Source organism: Heloderma suspectum, chromosome 4 (genome assembly GCF_057233095.1).
Source record: "Heloderma suspectum isolate Gila_16-S chromosome 4, 16-S_ref, whole genome shotgun sequence".
NCBI lineage: Eukaryota > Metazoa > Chordata > Lepidosauria > Squamata > Helodermatidae > Heloderma > Heloderma suspectum.
The window spans coordinates 5090915-5107586 of record NC_139461.1 but is presented as its reverse complement, the minus strand read 5'-3'; the positions used below and the strand labels follow the sequence as shown (position 1 = coordinate 5107586).

At 51.2% G+C, this 16672-nt stretch overlaps 1 protein-coding gene across 2 annotated transcripts in view; it reads left to right on the top strand.

Moving 5' to 3' along the window:
* LOC146346453 (solute carrier family 52, riboflavin transporter, member 2-like) overlaps positions 1 to 12490 on the top strand; it is a 31090-nt gene extending 18600 nt beyond the window's left edge. Inside the window, exons 3-7 of one of the 2 annotated variants that reach the window (XM_084848484.1) lie at positions 269 to 363; positions 1796 to 1934; positions 4592 to 5453; positions 7902 to 8025; positions 8580 to 12490. In XM_084848484.1, coding sequence (XP_084704610.1) covers positions 1805 to 1934; positions 4592 to 5453; positions 7902 to 8025; positions 8580 to 8792 — 1329 coding nt within the window. In that variant the 5' untranslated portion in view covers positions 269 to 363; positions 1796 to 1804 and the 3' untranslated portion in view covers positions 8793 to 12490. Of the gene's footprint in view, positions 1 to 268; positions 364 to 1706; positions 1935 to 4591; positions 5454 to 7901; positions 8026 to 8579 lie in introns of those variants that run through there. The other variant, XM_084848483.1, reaches the window with a different exon arrangement.
* The last annotated feature ends 4182 nt before the right edge of the window (positions 12491 to 16672 follow it).

The following is a 16672-nucleotide window of genomic DNA, read 5'->3' as shown; positions in this document are numbered from 1 at the left end:
CAAAATTGTATTGGTGCACCTGCACTTATTTTTTGCTGCACTTACATTGAGTGCAGAAGCTAGGACTGTGGCACTAGTTCGCATGCAGCAGATTTGCAGGCCACCACCAGCATCTCCAGTTAAAAAAATGGACCTTGGACAGCCACTGCCAAAGTGGACAAGGCTGGGCTAGATGAACCAATAGTCTGGCACAATATAAGGTTGCTTTGTAAGTTCATCTGTGTGCCGCGTCTTTGATTAAAAAGAGAGTCTGTTTTTCCACCCGCAGGGCTGAGCAGTGTTGACCCTGAACATCTCCTGTGTAGCTCATGTTGCAAGATACAGTCCTGTTCCGGATTTCCAAGCTGGTTGTCTTCACTAAAGGTATGGCTGTGCCATCCTCAGCCTCCTGCTTCCTTTGGTCCCAGGGAGCTTCCATCCCATGGATTGTGGAGCGGAAATTCTTTCCTGTCCAAGAGCCAGTTGCTTCCATGCAGCAGGCCTGTATATGGCTCACCTCCCTGAGGAATGACACGACGTGTATCGCCAAGCATTGTACAGTCCTCTTGGTGGGTTAGGACTGGGGCCCCCGACCCTTTGGGGCCCAGGGGCACATTTGGAAATTTGAGGAAGCGTCATGGGTGCTATCACAAAAGGGAACCTGTGGAGGATGTGGCTAATCACAAATGTAATTAAATCTGAACCCCGAAACCAAACCATATATTTGACCCCACACAGGCACAAAATACCCATTTCACAGGAGGCAAACTGGTGAGACACAATCCACCTCTTGTGAAAGAGCTGTGCACGCACACGCACTCATTCATGCACACACACACCAGTTCCTTCCTTCATCTAGACTCTCCCATCCTTCCTTTCTAAGGTTACAATCCTATGCATGCTTAGATGCAACTCAGTGGGACTTGCTTCTGAGTAGCCCAAGATAGGATTGCTCTGTCCATCTCATCCAGCCCTCAAAGGAAAGGAAAATGCCCAGAGCCCCAAAGGAAAGAAAATGTTTTCCGTCCCTCTCCCCACACTTCTCCCTGTGCTTGGCACTGCTGCCACCTTCTCTGCCCTGCTCAGAGCCCCCGCCCGGAAAGGTATTAAGGGTGTGTGTGAAAAAGAGTGTGGGAAGGGGGAGAAATGTTGAGGTAAAGTGGAAGGGAGAGGAGAGAAATAGCAAGGTTAAGTGAGGCAGCGAAATAGCAAGGCGGGGGCTAGGAGAGAAGAGCAAGGTAAGGGTTGGGGGGAAGAGAAAGAGCAAGGCTAGGACCTGGGAAGCAAGAGAAATGGTGAGGGTGAGGGGAGAGAACAATAGCAAGAACAAGGGATTGTGTTGAAAGAGAGCAGAATAGAGTCTGGAAAGGGGGAGAAAGGGCAGAGGCCAAGGACTGGGCAGAGCCACAAAGCACGCCTTTCCTGCTCTTCCTCCCTGCTGAACAGCTGATCAGCTGATCAGCAGCAAGTTCAGGAACAGGAGGGAAAGCCTGGTACTTTGTGTGTTTTTTCCTACCTTAAAAAAAAAATTCTGTTGGGGCTGGGCAGGGAGAGCTTCATAGGCACCGCCGGAGGTCTCCAAGGGTGCTGCTGTGCCCACGGGCACCACGTAGGAGACCCCAGGGCGAGGGGGAGGAGGATGGAAGCACTGCCATCCATGTCCAAGAGGAGAGAACAGCAAGAGGGGAAGGACCAGTGAGGCCGGGATAACATTGCAGGGATGGATGTGAGCAAACACGGCTAAATGTTCTTGGATTTCACTGTCATTGCAGATGATGGTCACACTCAGTTTCTCTTCTCTCCCTCTCTTCCCCAGAGAAAGAGGATGTCTGCCTCCCTGAGTGGCCAGGCTGTGGTCACCCACATACTTGTGGCCCTCTTTGGGATGGGCTCTTGGGTCTCCATTAACTCCCTTTGGGTGGAGCTCCCTGTGGTGGTGAACAGGCTGCCAGAAGGTGAGGAGCAGGGGCTGGGGATGTGCTGGCACCAGCAGCAGAAGGGAAGGAGCCTTTGCTGTGATCAGAGCTCCAGTCCAGCTTGTTGGGCGAAAAATGGACAGCAGCTGGAAGGGAGCAACTTTAGTGGGCTTCCCTGAACTCCAGAAGAGCCCTGCTCAATCCAGCCACAGGCATTCCATTCCCACAGTGGTCAAACGGCACAAATGCAACCCAGTCGTGTTTCTGCCTCTGCCTCTAATACGGGAGGTAATATATAGCCATGGTGACTAGTGACCCTGGATAGCCTTATCCTCAATGATTTTTTCTACTAACCTTTTAGAGCCATCCAGGGTGGTGGCCATCACTGCATCTTTTCAAAACACATTGTGTGAAGAACTCCTTCCTTTTATCTGTCCTGCCTCACCATTCAGCTTTATGGGGTGACCCTGGTTCTAGTATTGTGGGAGAGGGGAAAAAACCCTATCCCAATACACTTTTTCCATACCATGCATAATTTTCTACATCTCCTAGGGAGCAATCCAGTGGCTGCTAGTCAGTAGACGGCCATAGGATATGTCAGTTTCCAGGAACCAACCTCAGAGCCCGCAGTCCCAGGTCGGTTCCCTGAGAACCAACCTTCGTGCGACACCACCCCCCCACACACACACGCTGCGTCGCAGGCAGCTCAGAACGGCTCCGCGCCTGGAAGAGGAGTGCGGAGCGACAAAAATGGAGCGTTCCATCCTATGTGTCGTCTGGCAGCCACTTCCCCCACTCCACCTTCCTGCGGCTAGACAGCTGAAATCCGCTGTCTAGCTGTAAATGCAGGGTGGCTGAAGTGCGGGCTTCTCCTTCCCTGCATTGGATAGGCAGTTGTTTCCAGGTTCGGAGGCAGCTGCCTATCCTGATAGGATTGCACCCTTAAACACCTTTTTTCTAATCTAAAAAACTCCAAGCATTGTAACCTTCCCTCATACAGGACTTGTTCCTGCCCCTTGATCATTTTGATTGCCCTTTTCTGCACCTTTTCCAGCTCTGTAATATCCTTTCTGAAGTGCAGGGACCAGAACTATGCACAGTATTTCAAGTGTGGTCACACCGTAGGTTTGTATACGCCATTATGATACTGCCAGTTTTATTTTCAATTCCTTTCCTAATGATCCGCAGCATGGAATTTGCCTTTTTCACAGCAGCCTCACAAAAGAACACCCTGGATGAGACCAAGGTCCATCTAATCCAGCATTCTGTTCACACAGTGCTCAAGAGGGGAGAATTAGCCCTTTCCTCTTCAGCAACAACCCCTTCCCCAATGCAAGTGGGGCTGAAAAATTGCCCCTGTCCCACTGCAGTGAGTCTTTTAAAAAGCCTCCATTGCCACCCATGTGCATTTCTGTGTGTGTGTGTGTGTGTGTATGTGTGAGAGAGAATGGGGTCTGGGTGATCACGTTGGGACCACATGCCAGCAGTATGGTGGCCCTAACCACTTTGGTGGCTGCTGGCATGCAGTTGCTGACATGCTTGCCCAGAACAGTTTGGCCCTTGGGCTGAAAGTGGTTCCCCACTCCTGCTTCAGGTGGTCATCCCCCCACCCCTTCTGCATCCTCTGGTGTACCTGGAGAACGTAGAAGGGGGACCAGCCCCTTACTTTGCCCCTGGCTTGCAGACACGCAGCAGCAAGGACCTGTTGCTGCGGCTGAGTGTTTGCAAAGTCCAGTGCGTGGCTGACTCTTCAAGGCCTCAGGGAAGAGGTGGAGTCTGTTTCAGGAGCAGTAAGTAAGAAACCCCCTCCTCAAGTTCTCTTCAGTGCACACAGAACTTCAGGGAGGAGTCTTCTTTCATCTCAGGATGGTGGGGGGGCGGGTGGATGAGGGAGAGTGAATGAGAAAGCCAAGGAAAGAACCCTTACTGAAGGCGGAGAAGGAGGGACTCCGGAGACATCTCCATATTGGCTCCTACCTCCTTTACACGCCATGCAGCAAGGCAAAAGTGATAACTGCAATAAAGAAAATAATTGTTTTCTGCATTGCCAAAGGCAAAGAAGGATTTGTGCTTCTTTTCTTTTTAAAAACTTGGGGGGGGGGGCCCTCACTGTGATAACCATGTCTGTGTGAGAGCTCTTTGTTCTCAGCAAGAGCCCCCCATCTGGCATCCTTAGAGGCATCATCCTACAGGCGGAGCATGGGAAACAAAGGAGGCCTTTCTTGCTCCATCCCTTTGGTCCAGGAACTGGAAGAAGAGCCCCTCTCTTAAATCTGTGGCATCCGGCCAGGCCGTTGGGGATGACTAGTGATTAAATATCAGATTACCCTTCATGGCTATGTGGGGGATGTCTTGTACTCCATCAGAAAGCCAGACATTTCTCCATGCAGGTTAAATTATACCCATTTCTATATTCCCAAGTTGTGTGACCTGCTTTAATTGCCGTGGTCAGAGTTTTGTAGAGTTCTGGCTACACTGGCAAAAGCTGAGAAGATATGGACGAGAGCTGGAGAGCAGGAGCCATGTTGAGCTGTGGGGGATATGGACCAGGAGAAGACACAACGGCCAAAGGCCTGGCCTTGTTTCTGAGCCTTCAGGAACTCGCTTTTTAAAAAAAGGGGGTGTGGGAAGGTTGCAGGGACTCCCAGGTGATGCAGTCTCTGTGCAGAGCCCAACTCCACCTCTCCTCTTCGCAGGCTGGAACCTCCCTGCCTACCTGTCTGTCCTCATTGCCCTGGGAAATGTGGGCCCCGTGAGTGTGACCCTGGCTCACCACTTTGCACCCGGGTGGCTGAAGGAGCAGTGGCTGATCCACGCCATCCAGGTCTTGGCCACGGGGGCCGCACTGTTCCTGGCCCTCTTCTGGGATCGCACGGCCGTGTTAGCGGGCGAGCCGCACAGTGTCGGGTTCTTGGTCTTGGCTTTCGTGCTGGCATTGGTGTGCTGCACCTCCAATGTCTCCTTCCTGCCCTTCATGTACCAATTCCCGCAGCTGTTCATCCGCACCTTCTTCATCGGGCAGGGTCTCAGCGCCCTCCTGCCCTGCGTGCTTGCCTTGGGCCAGGGAGTGGGGCAGCTGGAGTGCCTCAACGGCACACAGCCGCACCATCTGGAGGAGAACTTCTCAGCTAACACCTACTTCTGGCTGCTTCTTGCCCTGCTGGTCATCTCGGCACTTGCCTTCCTGGCACTGGTGGTCTGGCACAGGCAGGGTGGCTCTCCGGAGGAGAGGAGCTCTTCCAAGAACAGTGTGGAGACCGAGGAGTTCATCACATTGCAGGATGACAGCATGCCCATGTCTGACCACACCACAGAGAACACACCTGCAGGAGATTCTGCCAGCCCAGCAGCAGCTGCTGCCAGCACCTTCTGGACTGGGAGGAACATCTTTCTGTTGGTGCTGCTGGGGCTCTCCAATGCTCTGACCAACGGGGTCTTGCCTTCTGTGCAGAGCTACTCCTGCCTGCCGTACGGGGAAATGGCTTACCACCTGTCCGTGGTGCTCAGCAACATTGCCAACCCCGTGGCCTGCTTCATCGCCATGTTCCTGCTGTGTAGGTGGGTGAGCAAAGGGTCTGGCCGGTGGGAAGGGCCGGGGTTGCTGCGCCGTGGGCTTCCGTAGCTTCGCCACACCCTCTGATCATCCCTGCAGAAACATCATCCCTGCTGTGCAGCTGAGCTGTGCTTGAATGTCAGAAAGGATTCTGCTGGCCAGGATTCCATGCTGCCTCCCCCGAAAGAGGGTGGGTGCGAGGGGTGTGTCATTTTTAACATGCAGTGCAGTTTTGAATCCTCACTCATCACTTTTGATGGATCACTCTTGCTCCCATTGCACAGGAGGCAGAATCTGAGACTAAGTGGTCCAAGGCCACCCAGAGAGGATTTGAACTCGTGTCTCTGGCTCACGCTGCCTAATTTGGCTCACTTCATGTGTGTAATACGGTGTTCATGAGCTGGGGCTGTACAGGGAAGGGGAGGAGGAAGCGGCTCTTGGGGCTGTATAGATTTCTTCTTGTTCTTTAAGAACATCAGAAGAGCCCTGGTGCTGGATCAGCCCAAAGGCTCCTCTGTTCCCACGGTGGCCGCCAGCTGCCCCGCGGCAGAGGGCCAGGCAACACACACGGTTCTCTGGATTCCCACATGAACATCCACAGCCAGGTGATTGCGCAGGCATCTTGTGAAAGTGAAAGGGCAGCAGGCAGGGGACCGCTTGGGCCACGGTGAATTTGACTTGGCCGCTCCATAGCCTGAGCTGGGCCACGCACAGGAAGGGAGGGATCTTCACTCTGGTGGTTTGGCCCACAGCAGTCTGGGTCAGACCCTGCAGCGCACATGTTTCAAGGGCTGCAGGTAGGATGAGTGGCCCTACCGGGCACCTCAGCACTCTGGTGGCCCATGCTGCTGGAGCCGTTCTCAGAACATACAGGAGAACAACATGTGGGATCACTGCACACATGCTCACCGTCAGGGGAGGGGGATCGCTGCACATGGGTTCAGACCGTGTGTGTAGTAAGCGCCAGGGGAAAGGCTCCAGACGGAGGGTCAGCCGGGCACCTGACATTTTGGCCAGGTTTTTTATTTGGCAGATGTATAAGCCAGGTCCAGGTGTCCCACTGGGCACAGTTTACACTTACTTAAGCCACCGTGGGTTGCAGCACATGTGGCTATTTTGAATATTCAGCCTCCGATGTTGGGGTGCCATGGTTTGCTGTGTCATCCAAACCCAGGCAACGGGTGGTTTGAGGGTTAAATGACCCTCAAATAACCCTACAGCAGAGGATGGGTTATGTGTTGTTTAACTCTCACGTAGCCCATGGTCCCTGGGTTTGGACAACACAACAAGCCACAGCTTGGATATTCAAAAACCTCCTGGCGTATGCCACAAACCATGACGGGCAGTGGTGATCATGCAAACCAGGTCATGTCTCCTAGACCATTGTGTAATAATAACAGCAATCGGCATTCACAAATTGCTTCTTCAGTGTTCCCACGCATCAGCTCAGTTGGCCAGGCAGTTTGGGAGTTGGGGGAAGGGGCTGGGAGGGGAAATTGCCCAAGGCCGCCTAACAAATTCAGGGCAGCAGCAAGATTTGAACCAGGGCCTTCCCAGCTCACCCTCTGAGCTGCCGCACTGCTTTCCTGGCTCTCGCATGAACCTGCAGCCTGTGGGCCAAATTCCATGTTACATGTTGTTATGGAACTCCCAGCATAGTTTTCTTTTTGTAAAAGCAGTCGTGGGGCAAGAGCACAATTTGGATCGGAGGGGCCAACCCCTTCACACACAGGCACACTGCTATAAACTGCGCAGAGAAAAAGGCCCAGAAGTTTCCCCCTCTGTGATTGATAGTAGCCGTGTGATGAGAGGTCGCCTGGGGCCAGGGCCAGAGCCCAGGGGCGGAAAGTAAGACCTGCACTGCAGCCCCAACCCAAACTCTTCCTCCCGTCCCCTGCCCCCCAGATGCTTTTACAAAAAGAAAACTGCTGGGGTCTCCACACACAAAACGCCAGTGGGAAGCGCAGGCTGGCCCTGCAGAAAGGGCCCCTGCTCAGGGCTGCAGCAGCATGTCATGGAGCCGAGTCTGCTGTGACGGCCCCTCCAGGCAGAGGCTGCTGCACCGCTTGGCCACAAGGAGGCAGTAAGCAGCCGATGGCCCGGCGGAACTGGCTCTTCCCTCCCAGAACCTCTGGCTGCCCCTGAGATTCCTCCGACCGTCGTGGGTGTCCCAAAAGATGGGGCTGCAGGAGGAGCCTTGTGCACCCCCCTTTGGTGAGTGGGGTCAGGCCGCCCTCCCTGGAGTGGGGCGAGAACACAGAAGAGCCCTGCAGCTGGGCCAGACCCAAGGGTGGCCCTAGCCCAGCTCCCCGTTTCCCACGGTGGCCCACAGGTGCCCCAGTGGGAAGCCCATGAGGAGGTTCGAGGGCAGGCGCCCCCACTCGGGTCTCCCAGCAGCTGGTATTGGGAGGGGCCCGAGCATCCACTGATAGCTGCTTGTCTGTCTGTGGCAGGTCATCGCTGGGCCTGAGCATCATCTCAGCCGTGGCGTCTGTGTTCGGAGCCTACCTGATGGTGCTGGCAGCCTTCAGCCCCTGCCCCCCGCTGGTGGGCAGCCCTGTTGGGGTTGCCCTGGTGGTAAGTATGGCAGCTGCTCTGGCCGAGTTGATTGAATAGGGCCTCAATAGAATCCCAGCGGGTGGAGGAGATGAACACAAAGCCCCCCCCCCCCAGCCATCCATGCCCTGCCACTATGTAGGGCTAGATCCTGTAGGAAGCTGTGCAAGGCTTGGCCCCTTGTCCAGGTCAAACTGTAGGAAGGAGCCTGAATGGCCTACACCTGCAGTGGCAGCAGTGCACCTTGCTGGCTGGGGGATGCTGGGATTTGCAGTCCAGTACTTCTGGAGGGTACCAGGTTGGGCAGGGCTGCACCCCTACACCCAAACCAGACTTGGCCATGTGGCTCCCTGGGTGGCCATGGGCCAGTCACTCTCTCTTTGCATAGCCAACCCCCTGGGTTCTTGTGAAGATAAGCAGGCGGGGGGACCTCTGGGTCTGCTGCCAGCTCTGCATGGAGGGACAGAAATGTAATGAACAGCATCATCCGAGTGCTGCCTGTTCTCTCCTGCCCACGCCCGCCCAATGGCATGGCAGGGGCCTGTTCAGCAGCAGAGGCGGTCTTCTCTTGGCAGGTGATCTCCTGGATCGTGTTCATGGGCCTCTTCTCCTACCTGAAGGTTGTGATCGGCAGCCTGTTGCACGAGGCTGGCCACAGTGCCCTCGTCTGGTGTGGGGCCGTCATCCAGGCAGGCTCGCTGGTGGGGGCCCTTGTCATGTTCCCCCTCACCAGCATCTACCACCTCTTCCACAGAGGGGAGGACTGCGTGGACAGCTGCAGGGCATGAGCACCGCTCGCGGCAGGGAAGACGCCAAGCAGCTGAAGCTTCGGGAGTGCGCTTACTCCAGCTCCTGAGGCTGCCTCGCTCCAGGGGTGGCAGTTCACGTTGGCCCTTAAAGCAGGCTTTCTCTGACCCTTTTCTAGTTCTGGGGGAGGGGGAACCTGCTCTTCCAGACTGACAAGCTGCCCTTCCTGGCTTTCCTTCGTTTGCTCCAGCACCACTAATGAACCATTCCATGTTGGCTGTTGGCCAGCTATTCTGCACTGCCAGTCTAGAAGAGGAAAGTATCCCCCCCCCCCATTTCCCTCCTGTAAAGCTCTCTGCCTCGAGTCCTTCTGCTAGGTGCAGCCTGTCTATAAAGAACAGTTTCCTGAGCCCTCTGCACTCTGTACCAGGAAACTCAGGCCCTTTTGTTGTTTTTTGTGTTGTGCGCTGTGCCATTCCTTCCATGGCTGTACTGTACCAATCTGGGCAAGCAGGGGGTGGCTAGTCCCCATGTCACCAGGTTGAGCCAACACAGTGCTGTTCAGTAACTTGCCCCCCTTGGGTCCTTGGCCATCTACTTCAGGAAAATGTGCATGTGTGCGCATAAATGCCCAGTACATGGCTGCAGCTTCTCTCCTCCACCTCAGAAGCCCCTTGGCTGCACAAGCCAGGTGTGGCCATCAGGGGGTAAGAAGCATCCTCTCCCAGCAGCAATCCAACTGCAGCTTCCTTCCTTCCTTGAGGGGCTGCTTTGACACTGGCAAGGGAGGATTGCTGCTCCTGTCCCGCTCTCCCTATTGCCACTATGCCTTAGCAGCAGCGTTCTCTGCCCTGGGACCAAAGTTGCCCCTGCTGAGATTCCCTTGCCTCTCTAGACTTCTGCCCTCTCCCTGTTGGGAATCCAGATCCCATTAATCTCTTGGGTAGTAGAGATGCATTACAGTTTCCAAGGGGATAGCTGGACACCATCTGGGAAGGTGGGCGCATTGTGGCACTGAGCTGCAGGAGGGATGTGACCTTGCAACTGGGAGCTGGCTACATGTTATGCAGAAGGGGCAGGGTCCTTGATCAGGAATAATTTTTTTCTACTTGAAACATTGGCTCTCTTGTATGCTTTGTGGTCTGCCGCTCTTGGCTGGGGCCCTAGAAATATTTTAAATAAAATTTTAAAAAAGCTCCCAGTTTAGTGGAATGATAACAATGAACCTTTCTGGGCATGATGCTCAGTAACAGGCCAGGGCAGAAAGAATTTGGGAGTGCTGGGTGGTGGTGGTGGGGGTGTTACCTGATAACAACAACCCTGATATAAATATTCAGTAAATTGGACACATTTTATGTAATTTAACACAATTTGCATTATTGTTCGATTTTTGAGTCTACATATAACCTGGAGTTGGATTCACTCTGTTTTGGTGGGGAATGGATAAATGGGTAACAAAGAGTTGGAACTCATGGGGCACACGGGGAAAGTGGCACCAAGTAAAGTGGTGCTCATCCACGGACTCATCCTCCCCTCAGACATGTTTCCTGTTGTTTTTAGCTAAAATGGCTGACTTCTTTTCAACCAGAGGGGCTAGAACCTTGTTTCTGTTTTAAATAGATAGAAAACTGCTGAATCCTGCACTAGAGTTAATAGTCTGTTGTACAATCATGCCTACTTTTCTAGTTTCCAGAACAAGTCTCCTGAAAAATCACAGAATAGCCCCCATGAGGTGAATGGGTTCCTGAGGTTTACGTGGAGGAAAGTTACCTAGAAACAATGGCTGAAGAACTGGAAAAACTGGTGTGCACAGGTTCCAAGCTGAATGTGGAATTGCACAACTGCCTGTGGAATGTGAACAATAAGATGCAATTAATTAATTGAGTTAGGGGGAAATGCCAGGCAGAGGAACTTCCAAGAAAATAAGATACGCCCCATTAACCTGAGGCGATAGTTGTATAATTCAAGGATGCTGCTGACAGGTGAAATGAAAGTCCAGGCTTCCGGTTAAAATGTGATGTCCTTTAACATTGAACAAAGGGCTGGAGAAGAGTAGGTAAGATTCCCCTCAGAGTTGTGTTGGTTTCAGTGTAACAAAGCCAAAGAGAAGCAGCAAGCATGCAGCGCAGCCCTCCACTTCTAAGCATGAACCAGAGATGGCCTCCCATTTGTTGCCCCAACTACGTAACTGAGAGAATGAGAATTGAAAGAATGATTGCAATTATATGTAGTTCCATTAGCAGAGCCATCTAGTCCAATTTTATTGGACGAAGTTCAAGTGTTGAGGCCCAAGGATGCGGTCAAAGGGCTTGGCCTAGTCCGGCCGACCACCTGTGTGCTTGATCCTTGCCCTTCATGGCCTATTACATCTAATAAGGAGGGGATATCTGGCTGTGTCCAGGAGGTTGTAAATTTCTCCTCGAGGCGGGGAGTGGTTCCAGCCTCCTTAAAAGAGGCGGTAGTTAGGCCACTCCTGAAAAACACCTAACCTGGACCTGGGTGATGTTAATAACTATAAGGCAGTAGCCAACACCCTCTTCCTGGGCAAGGTGCTTGAACAGGTTGTTGCCAGACAATTCCAGGTGCTCTTGAATGAAACTGATCATCTAGATCCATTTCAATTGGGTTTCAGGCCTGGTTTTGGAACAAAAACTGCCTTGGGTGCCCGGTGGGATGGCCTTTGCCAAGAGAGAGTCAAAGAGAGTGCAACCCTGTTGATTCTCTTGGACCTTTCAGTGGCTTTCGATGCCATAAACCATGGTATCCTTCCGATCCTACTGACCAATTCCAGAAGGTGGTGCTGGGGGATTATTGCTCTGTGCCTTGGCAGCTATGCTGTGGGGTTCCACGGGGCTCTATTCTATCCCCCATGCTGCTTAATGTCTATATGAAATTGCTGAGGGTGGAGGTGTCAGTAATATGCAGATGACACCCAGCTCTATCTCTCCTTTTCATCAAACCCAGGTGGCTGTTCTGAATCAGTATCTGGTCATAGTAATGGACTGGATGAGGGCCAATAAACTGAGACTCAGTCCAGACAAGATGGAGGTACTGTTAGTGGGTGGTTCATTTGCCCAGCTAAGTGATGTTCAACCTGTTTTGGAGGGGGTTGCACTCACACTAAAAGATCAGGTTCATCATTTGGGGGTGTTGTTGGATCCAGAGCTTTCATTTGCACAGGTGGACTTGGTGGCACAGAGCACCTTTCACCAGCTTAGGCTGATATACCAACTATGTCCTTATCTGGACAGAGATAGCCTAGCTATAATTATGCATGCTCTGATAACCTCTTGACTGGATGACAGCAATGCATTATATGTGGGACTGTCTTTGAAAATGCTCCGGAAACTTCAGCTGGTCCAAAATAGGGCAGCGAGACTGTTAACGGGCACTGCCTGACACAATCATATTATGCCAGTACTTTTTCTTCTGCACTGGCTGCCAGTCCATTTTTGACCGCAATTCAAAGCCCTGGTATTAACATTCAAAGCCCTAAATGGCTTGGGGCCAGGTTATCTGAAGGAGCGCCTCCTCCCAAATGTGCCTGCCTGGACCCTAAGGTTATCCTGAGTAGGCCTTCTCTGGGAGCCCCTGCCAAAAGAAGTGGGGTAGGTGGCTGCCAAGAAGTGTGCCTTTTCTGCTGTGGCACCCCAGTCATGGAATGAGCTTCCCAGAGAGGTTTGCCTGGTGCCTACAATGTGCTCTTTCCTGCATCAGGTGAATACCTTTTTATTTTCCCAGTTATTTTGGTCTTTGAGCTGTTTAAAATCTGTTACTGTGTGATAAATCTCTGCATTGCTGCTAGGTTTTATTCAGGTTTTTATTTCTTTTTATACTGTAGTCTTATACTTTTATTTTTTATATAATGTATATAATTTATTTTATGGTTTTAATTGTAGTGAACCGCCCAGAGAGCTTTGGCTACTGGGCAGTATAGAAATGTAATAAATAAATATATTCAATAAAGGAGTTCTTTAAAAGAGTTAAAAGGGATTGAGTATATCTCATCCCATGATCTCAGGTTTTTAGTAATGTAAGAGCTTGAAGGTGGCCATTTGGGCCTAAAAACTGTTTGGATCAGAATGGGCAAAAGAATTAGAGATGCCCCCTTCATCCCAGTCAACCAGGTCATCAAAAGTGCCTTCCTGGGACCATCTAGCCCAACTTCTTTTTCCTCTACAGCAGCCAGCCGGATGCCGTGGAAAGTTCAAAAGCAAAATGGCCCTCCTATCTAGTTTGTTGCCCCCAAAACAAGCAATCCAAAGAATATCAAGGCTATATTTAGCTGTCATGTTTAACAACCATTGATAGACTGAACCTCCTGGAGTGTGTCCAATCCTGTTTTTAACAGCTGTCTAAGTTAGTGGCCATCGTTGCATCTTGCCATGAATTCCATCAATTCTGCTTTTTGTGAAGAGAGGTGGAATAGCTGGTGATCATGAGACCAGCTGGCTGTTTGCCTTCTGATTCTTGGTTGTGTTAACCCTCATCCAGTCGCTAGAAAAACCTAACAAATGTCATGGGGGGGGGGGGGCAGTTTGGACCCCAGCCTGAATTCCAATACATTTGGGGGCATGCAATGTCCCACAACACCACCTTTTTGTTTTTGTTATTTATCGTAATGAAGTGTGTTTAACAGTACCAAAAGACTCAGATCCAGAAAGATGGAATGTTTGTTTTGAAAACACAGTAACCCCCTGTTTTTGCATATAGAGTAATCAACAACATTCCTGAATCTTCAAACATCAAATATTTTTATTTTCAATTAGAAACAATGAAAACAGTGTTTTTGAAACAAAGGTGGCAATATCAACACAAGCTGGCACTAACTGGGAACAAACGTGTATACCTTTTGATCACTAATGTTCGTCTTTGGGGTCGTTTTTCTACCCCATACACAAATACCCAGGTGAGGCAAGTGTCCCCTTTGAAAGGCCATTGTGCCTTTCAAAGGGCACAAAGAGCACTTCAGTGAAGCGCTGCTTCTTGCAAGCCTCCCACAGCTGATGCACTGTCTGGTGGTTTCTAGCGCAGACGTGGCAGCATCGTTTTGATCCAGAGGGTTGAACAGGTGGAGACAAAGGTTGGCGTGCTCAACCCAGGCCATGTGCATCAGACCCGACGCTCACACTGAAAATTTGGCCTATTTCGCACTCCTTGCTGCACCTCTGGACATACCAGTTCTTTCCCAAGAGCCGTGAGGAACAGCTGCCATCTCCAGCTACCATGCAGGTGACAACATCCTAGAAAGACTAAATTGTAGGCCTAATTTACACGTATATGTAAATTAAAAAACACAATGTGAGCCTGGAGAAGGAAAGTCCCCCATAATACAGGATGAGGGTTGAGAATGAGGCTGCAGCAGCTTCTTCAAGGCTCCTGTGTGCAAGACAACAGAGAACATAAGAAGAGCCCTGCTGCATCAGACCAGAAGTTTACCTAGCCCAGCATTCTGTTCTCACAGTGACCAACCAAATGCCTCCGGGAAGCCCACCAGCAGGATGTGAGTGCAACAGCACTCTCCTGCTCATGTTCTCCAGCAACTGGTGGAGGCACTGTTTTGCAGTGGTTCCAGTCCTTGCAATTCCAGAAGACGGTGCTGGGGAACTGCTGCTAGATACCTGCCCTAGATGCAACTACTGGGGAAGGTAGATTTAGAGATTTAGAGTGTATTGTCATCAGGATGTTGATAATCTCTCTCTCTCTCTCTCATGTTTCAGTCCAAGGAGGCCAGGGATGTCATGAATCACTGCTTGAAATCATCAGTGAGATAGATGCAGGCAAACAATTTGATGCTTAATTCAGGCAAGACAGAAGAGCTCTTGGTTAGTAGGACTAGCAATCAGGACATGAGGATATAGCCTGTTATGGATGGGATAGCACTCTCCCTGAAGAAGCAGGTTCACAGGCTGGTTGTTCTCCTGGATGCTCTGGTGGTGGCTGTGGCCAGAGGTGCCTTTGCCACACTTAGGCTGATGCTCCAGCTACACCTGTTCTGGAGAAGGCTGACCTGGCTGTGGCCACATGTGCCCGAGTTACAGTGCTGTTACGAAGTAGCTATCTTTTGAGTGAACAGTACTGACCACTTTGAGAGACAGCCAAAAAGCCAGCTGTCTTCATCCTCGGCTTCCGCAAAGGTGGGAGAAAGGCACAGGAATGGGGTTGAGAACAACATGCAAGACTAGATCAAGCAATTCAGTTTCTAATGGACTTCTGTAGCAAGAGTGATATCTGGTTACCTAGTCAACTACCTGCAATATGCTCCCATTGTGGAACTCCAGCCTTGACACCTGTCTTTAAGACAGTCGTTAACATGCAAAGCCATATTTTGTTAAAAGAGTAAGAGATAGCAAGTAGGGCTTTTGTTTCCAGCAAGTACACCCATCATCCCCAAGCACCCTCTTTTGCTATACAGGATGAAAGGCCAACTCAGTCTTTCTCCCATAGCAAGCAGCACCATTTCCATTGCCTATGAGCAGTGATGCTCATCAAAGTTGTGATGCCACTGCCTTTCTCTGAACTGTATAGGAAGCCTCAGGTTGGGGCAGTCCCAAGTCCCCCTCTTCCCAGAGGTGGGAGGCCATGCCACTGAAATCACTAGGTGCATCACCCCTGCGGGGGTAAGGTGCCACACTGCTGCTGAAATCACTCAAGGTCCCTCCTCCCAGAGGAAAGGCTCCATGCTGAAATCTCTGAAATCACTAAGCTCCTTGCTTGCCAGAGCAAGGTGCCAACAGTGGGTGCTTTGCCTCCCCTAGTCAAGGCTCTCTGCTTTCCTTCCTTTTCACCCGAGACCAGGAATTGCAACATGTACTAGTTCCTGACTGCAGGGAAGGGCTTCAGCCCAAGGAAAGGTATATTGCTTTTAGAGGTTCTTTCTACAAATTGTAGCCTCCCCCCTCCCCTCCCTTTCTCTGTGCTTCAAGCCTCAGGAAGACTCCTTCCCACAGTCTTCATAGAATCATAGAATAGTAGGGTTGGAAGGGGCCTACAAGGCCATCAAGTCCACCCCCTGCTCAGTGCAGGAATCCAAGTCAAAGCATCCCTGACAGATGGCTGTCCAGCCTTGTCTTGAACGCCTCCAGTGTGGGAGAGCCCACCACCTCCCTAGGGAATTGGTTCCACTGTCGTATTGCTCTGACAGTCAGGAAGTTTCTCCTGATGTTCAGCTGGAATCTGGCTACCTGTCACTTGAGCCCATTATCCCACGTCCTTCATTCTGGGACGATCGAGAAGAGATCCTGGCCTTCCTGTCTGTGATAACCTTTCAAGTACTTGAAGAGTCTTGAAAACTACTTTTAGGCCTGGAGCTCAGCTTCACCAAGGATGCAGCTAATTTCCCCACCAAAGCATAACTTGGTGAAGGCTGGAGCATCCCCAGTTGGTCTTAAGTGTTAAATCCATTCACTCAGCTAATTTCCCACAAACTACCTTGTGCATTTGAATCTTTGCAAACCCCAATAAATATGCCATTGTGGCATTATCCTCTCCAACAATGTCTGAGTGTAAATCTCTTTGGGTGAGAATTGCTTTCTTAGCCACCGACACTCTGTTGCCATTGTCAAGATTCCTTATAAGCGAGTGTGTGAGTCTCATTAGAACGTGTGTAAAGTTGTTGTTGTTCAGTCGTTCAGTCGTGTCCGACTCTTCGTGACCCCATGGACCAGAGCACGCCAGGCCTTCCTGTCCTGCGCTCTCTCCTGGAGTGTGCTCAAGTTCATATTCATTGCATCGGTGATGCTATCTAGCCATCTCATCCTCTGCCGTCCCCTTCTTCTTTTGCCTTCAGTCTTTCCCAGCACCAGGGTCTTTTCCAGAGAGTTTTCTCTTCGCAGGTCTAACTACAGCACAGCACATAACAGTGTGGTTGGATTACTGCAACATGCTCTACTTGGGCTTGCCTTTGAAGAGCATCTGGAAA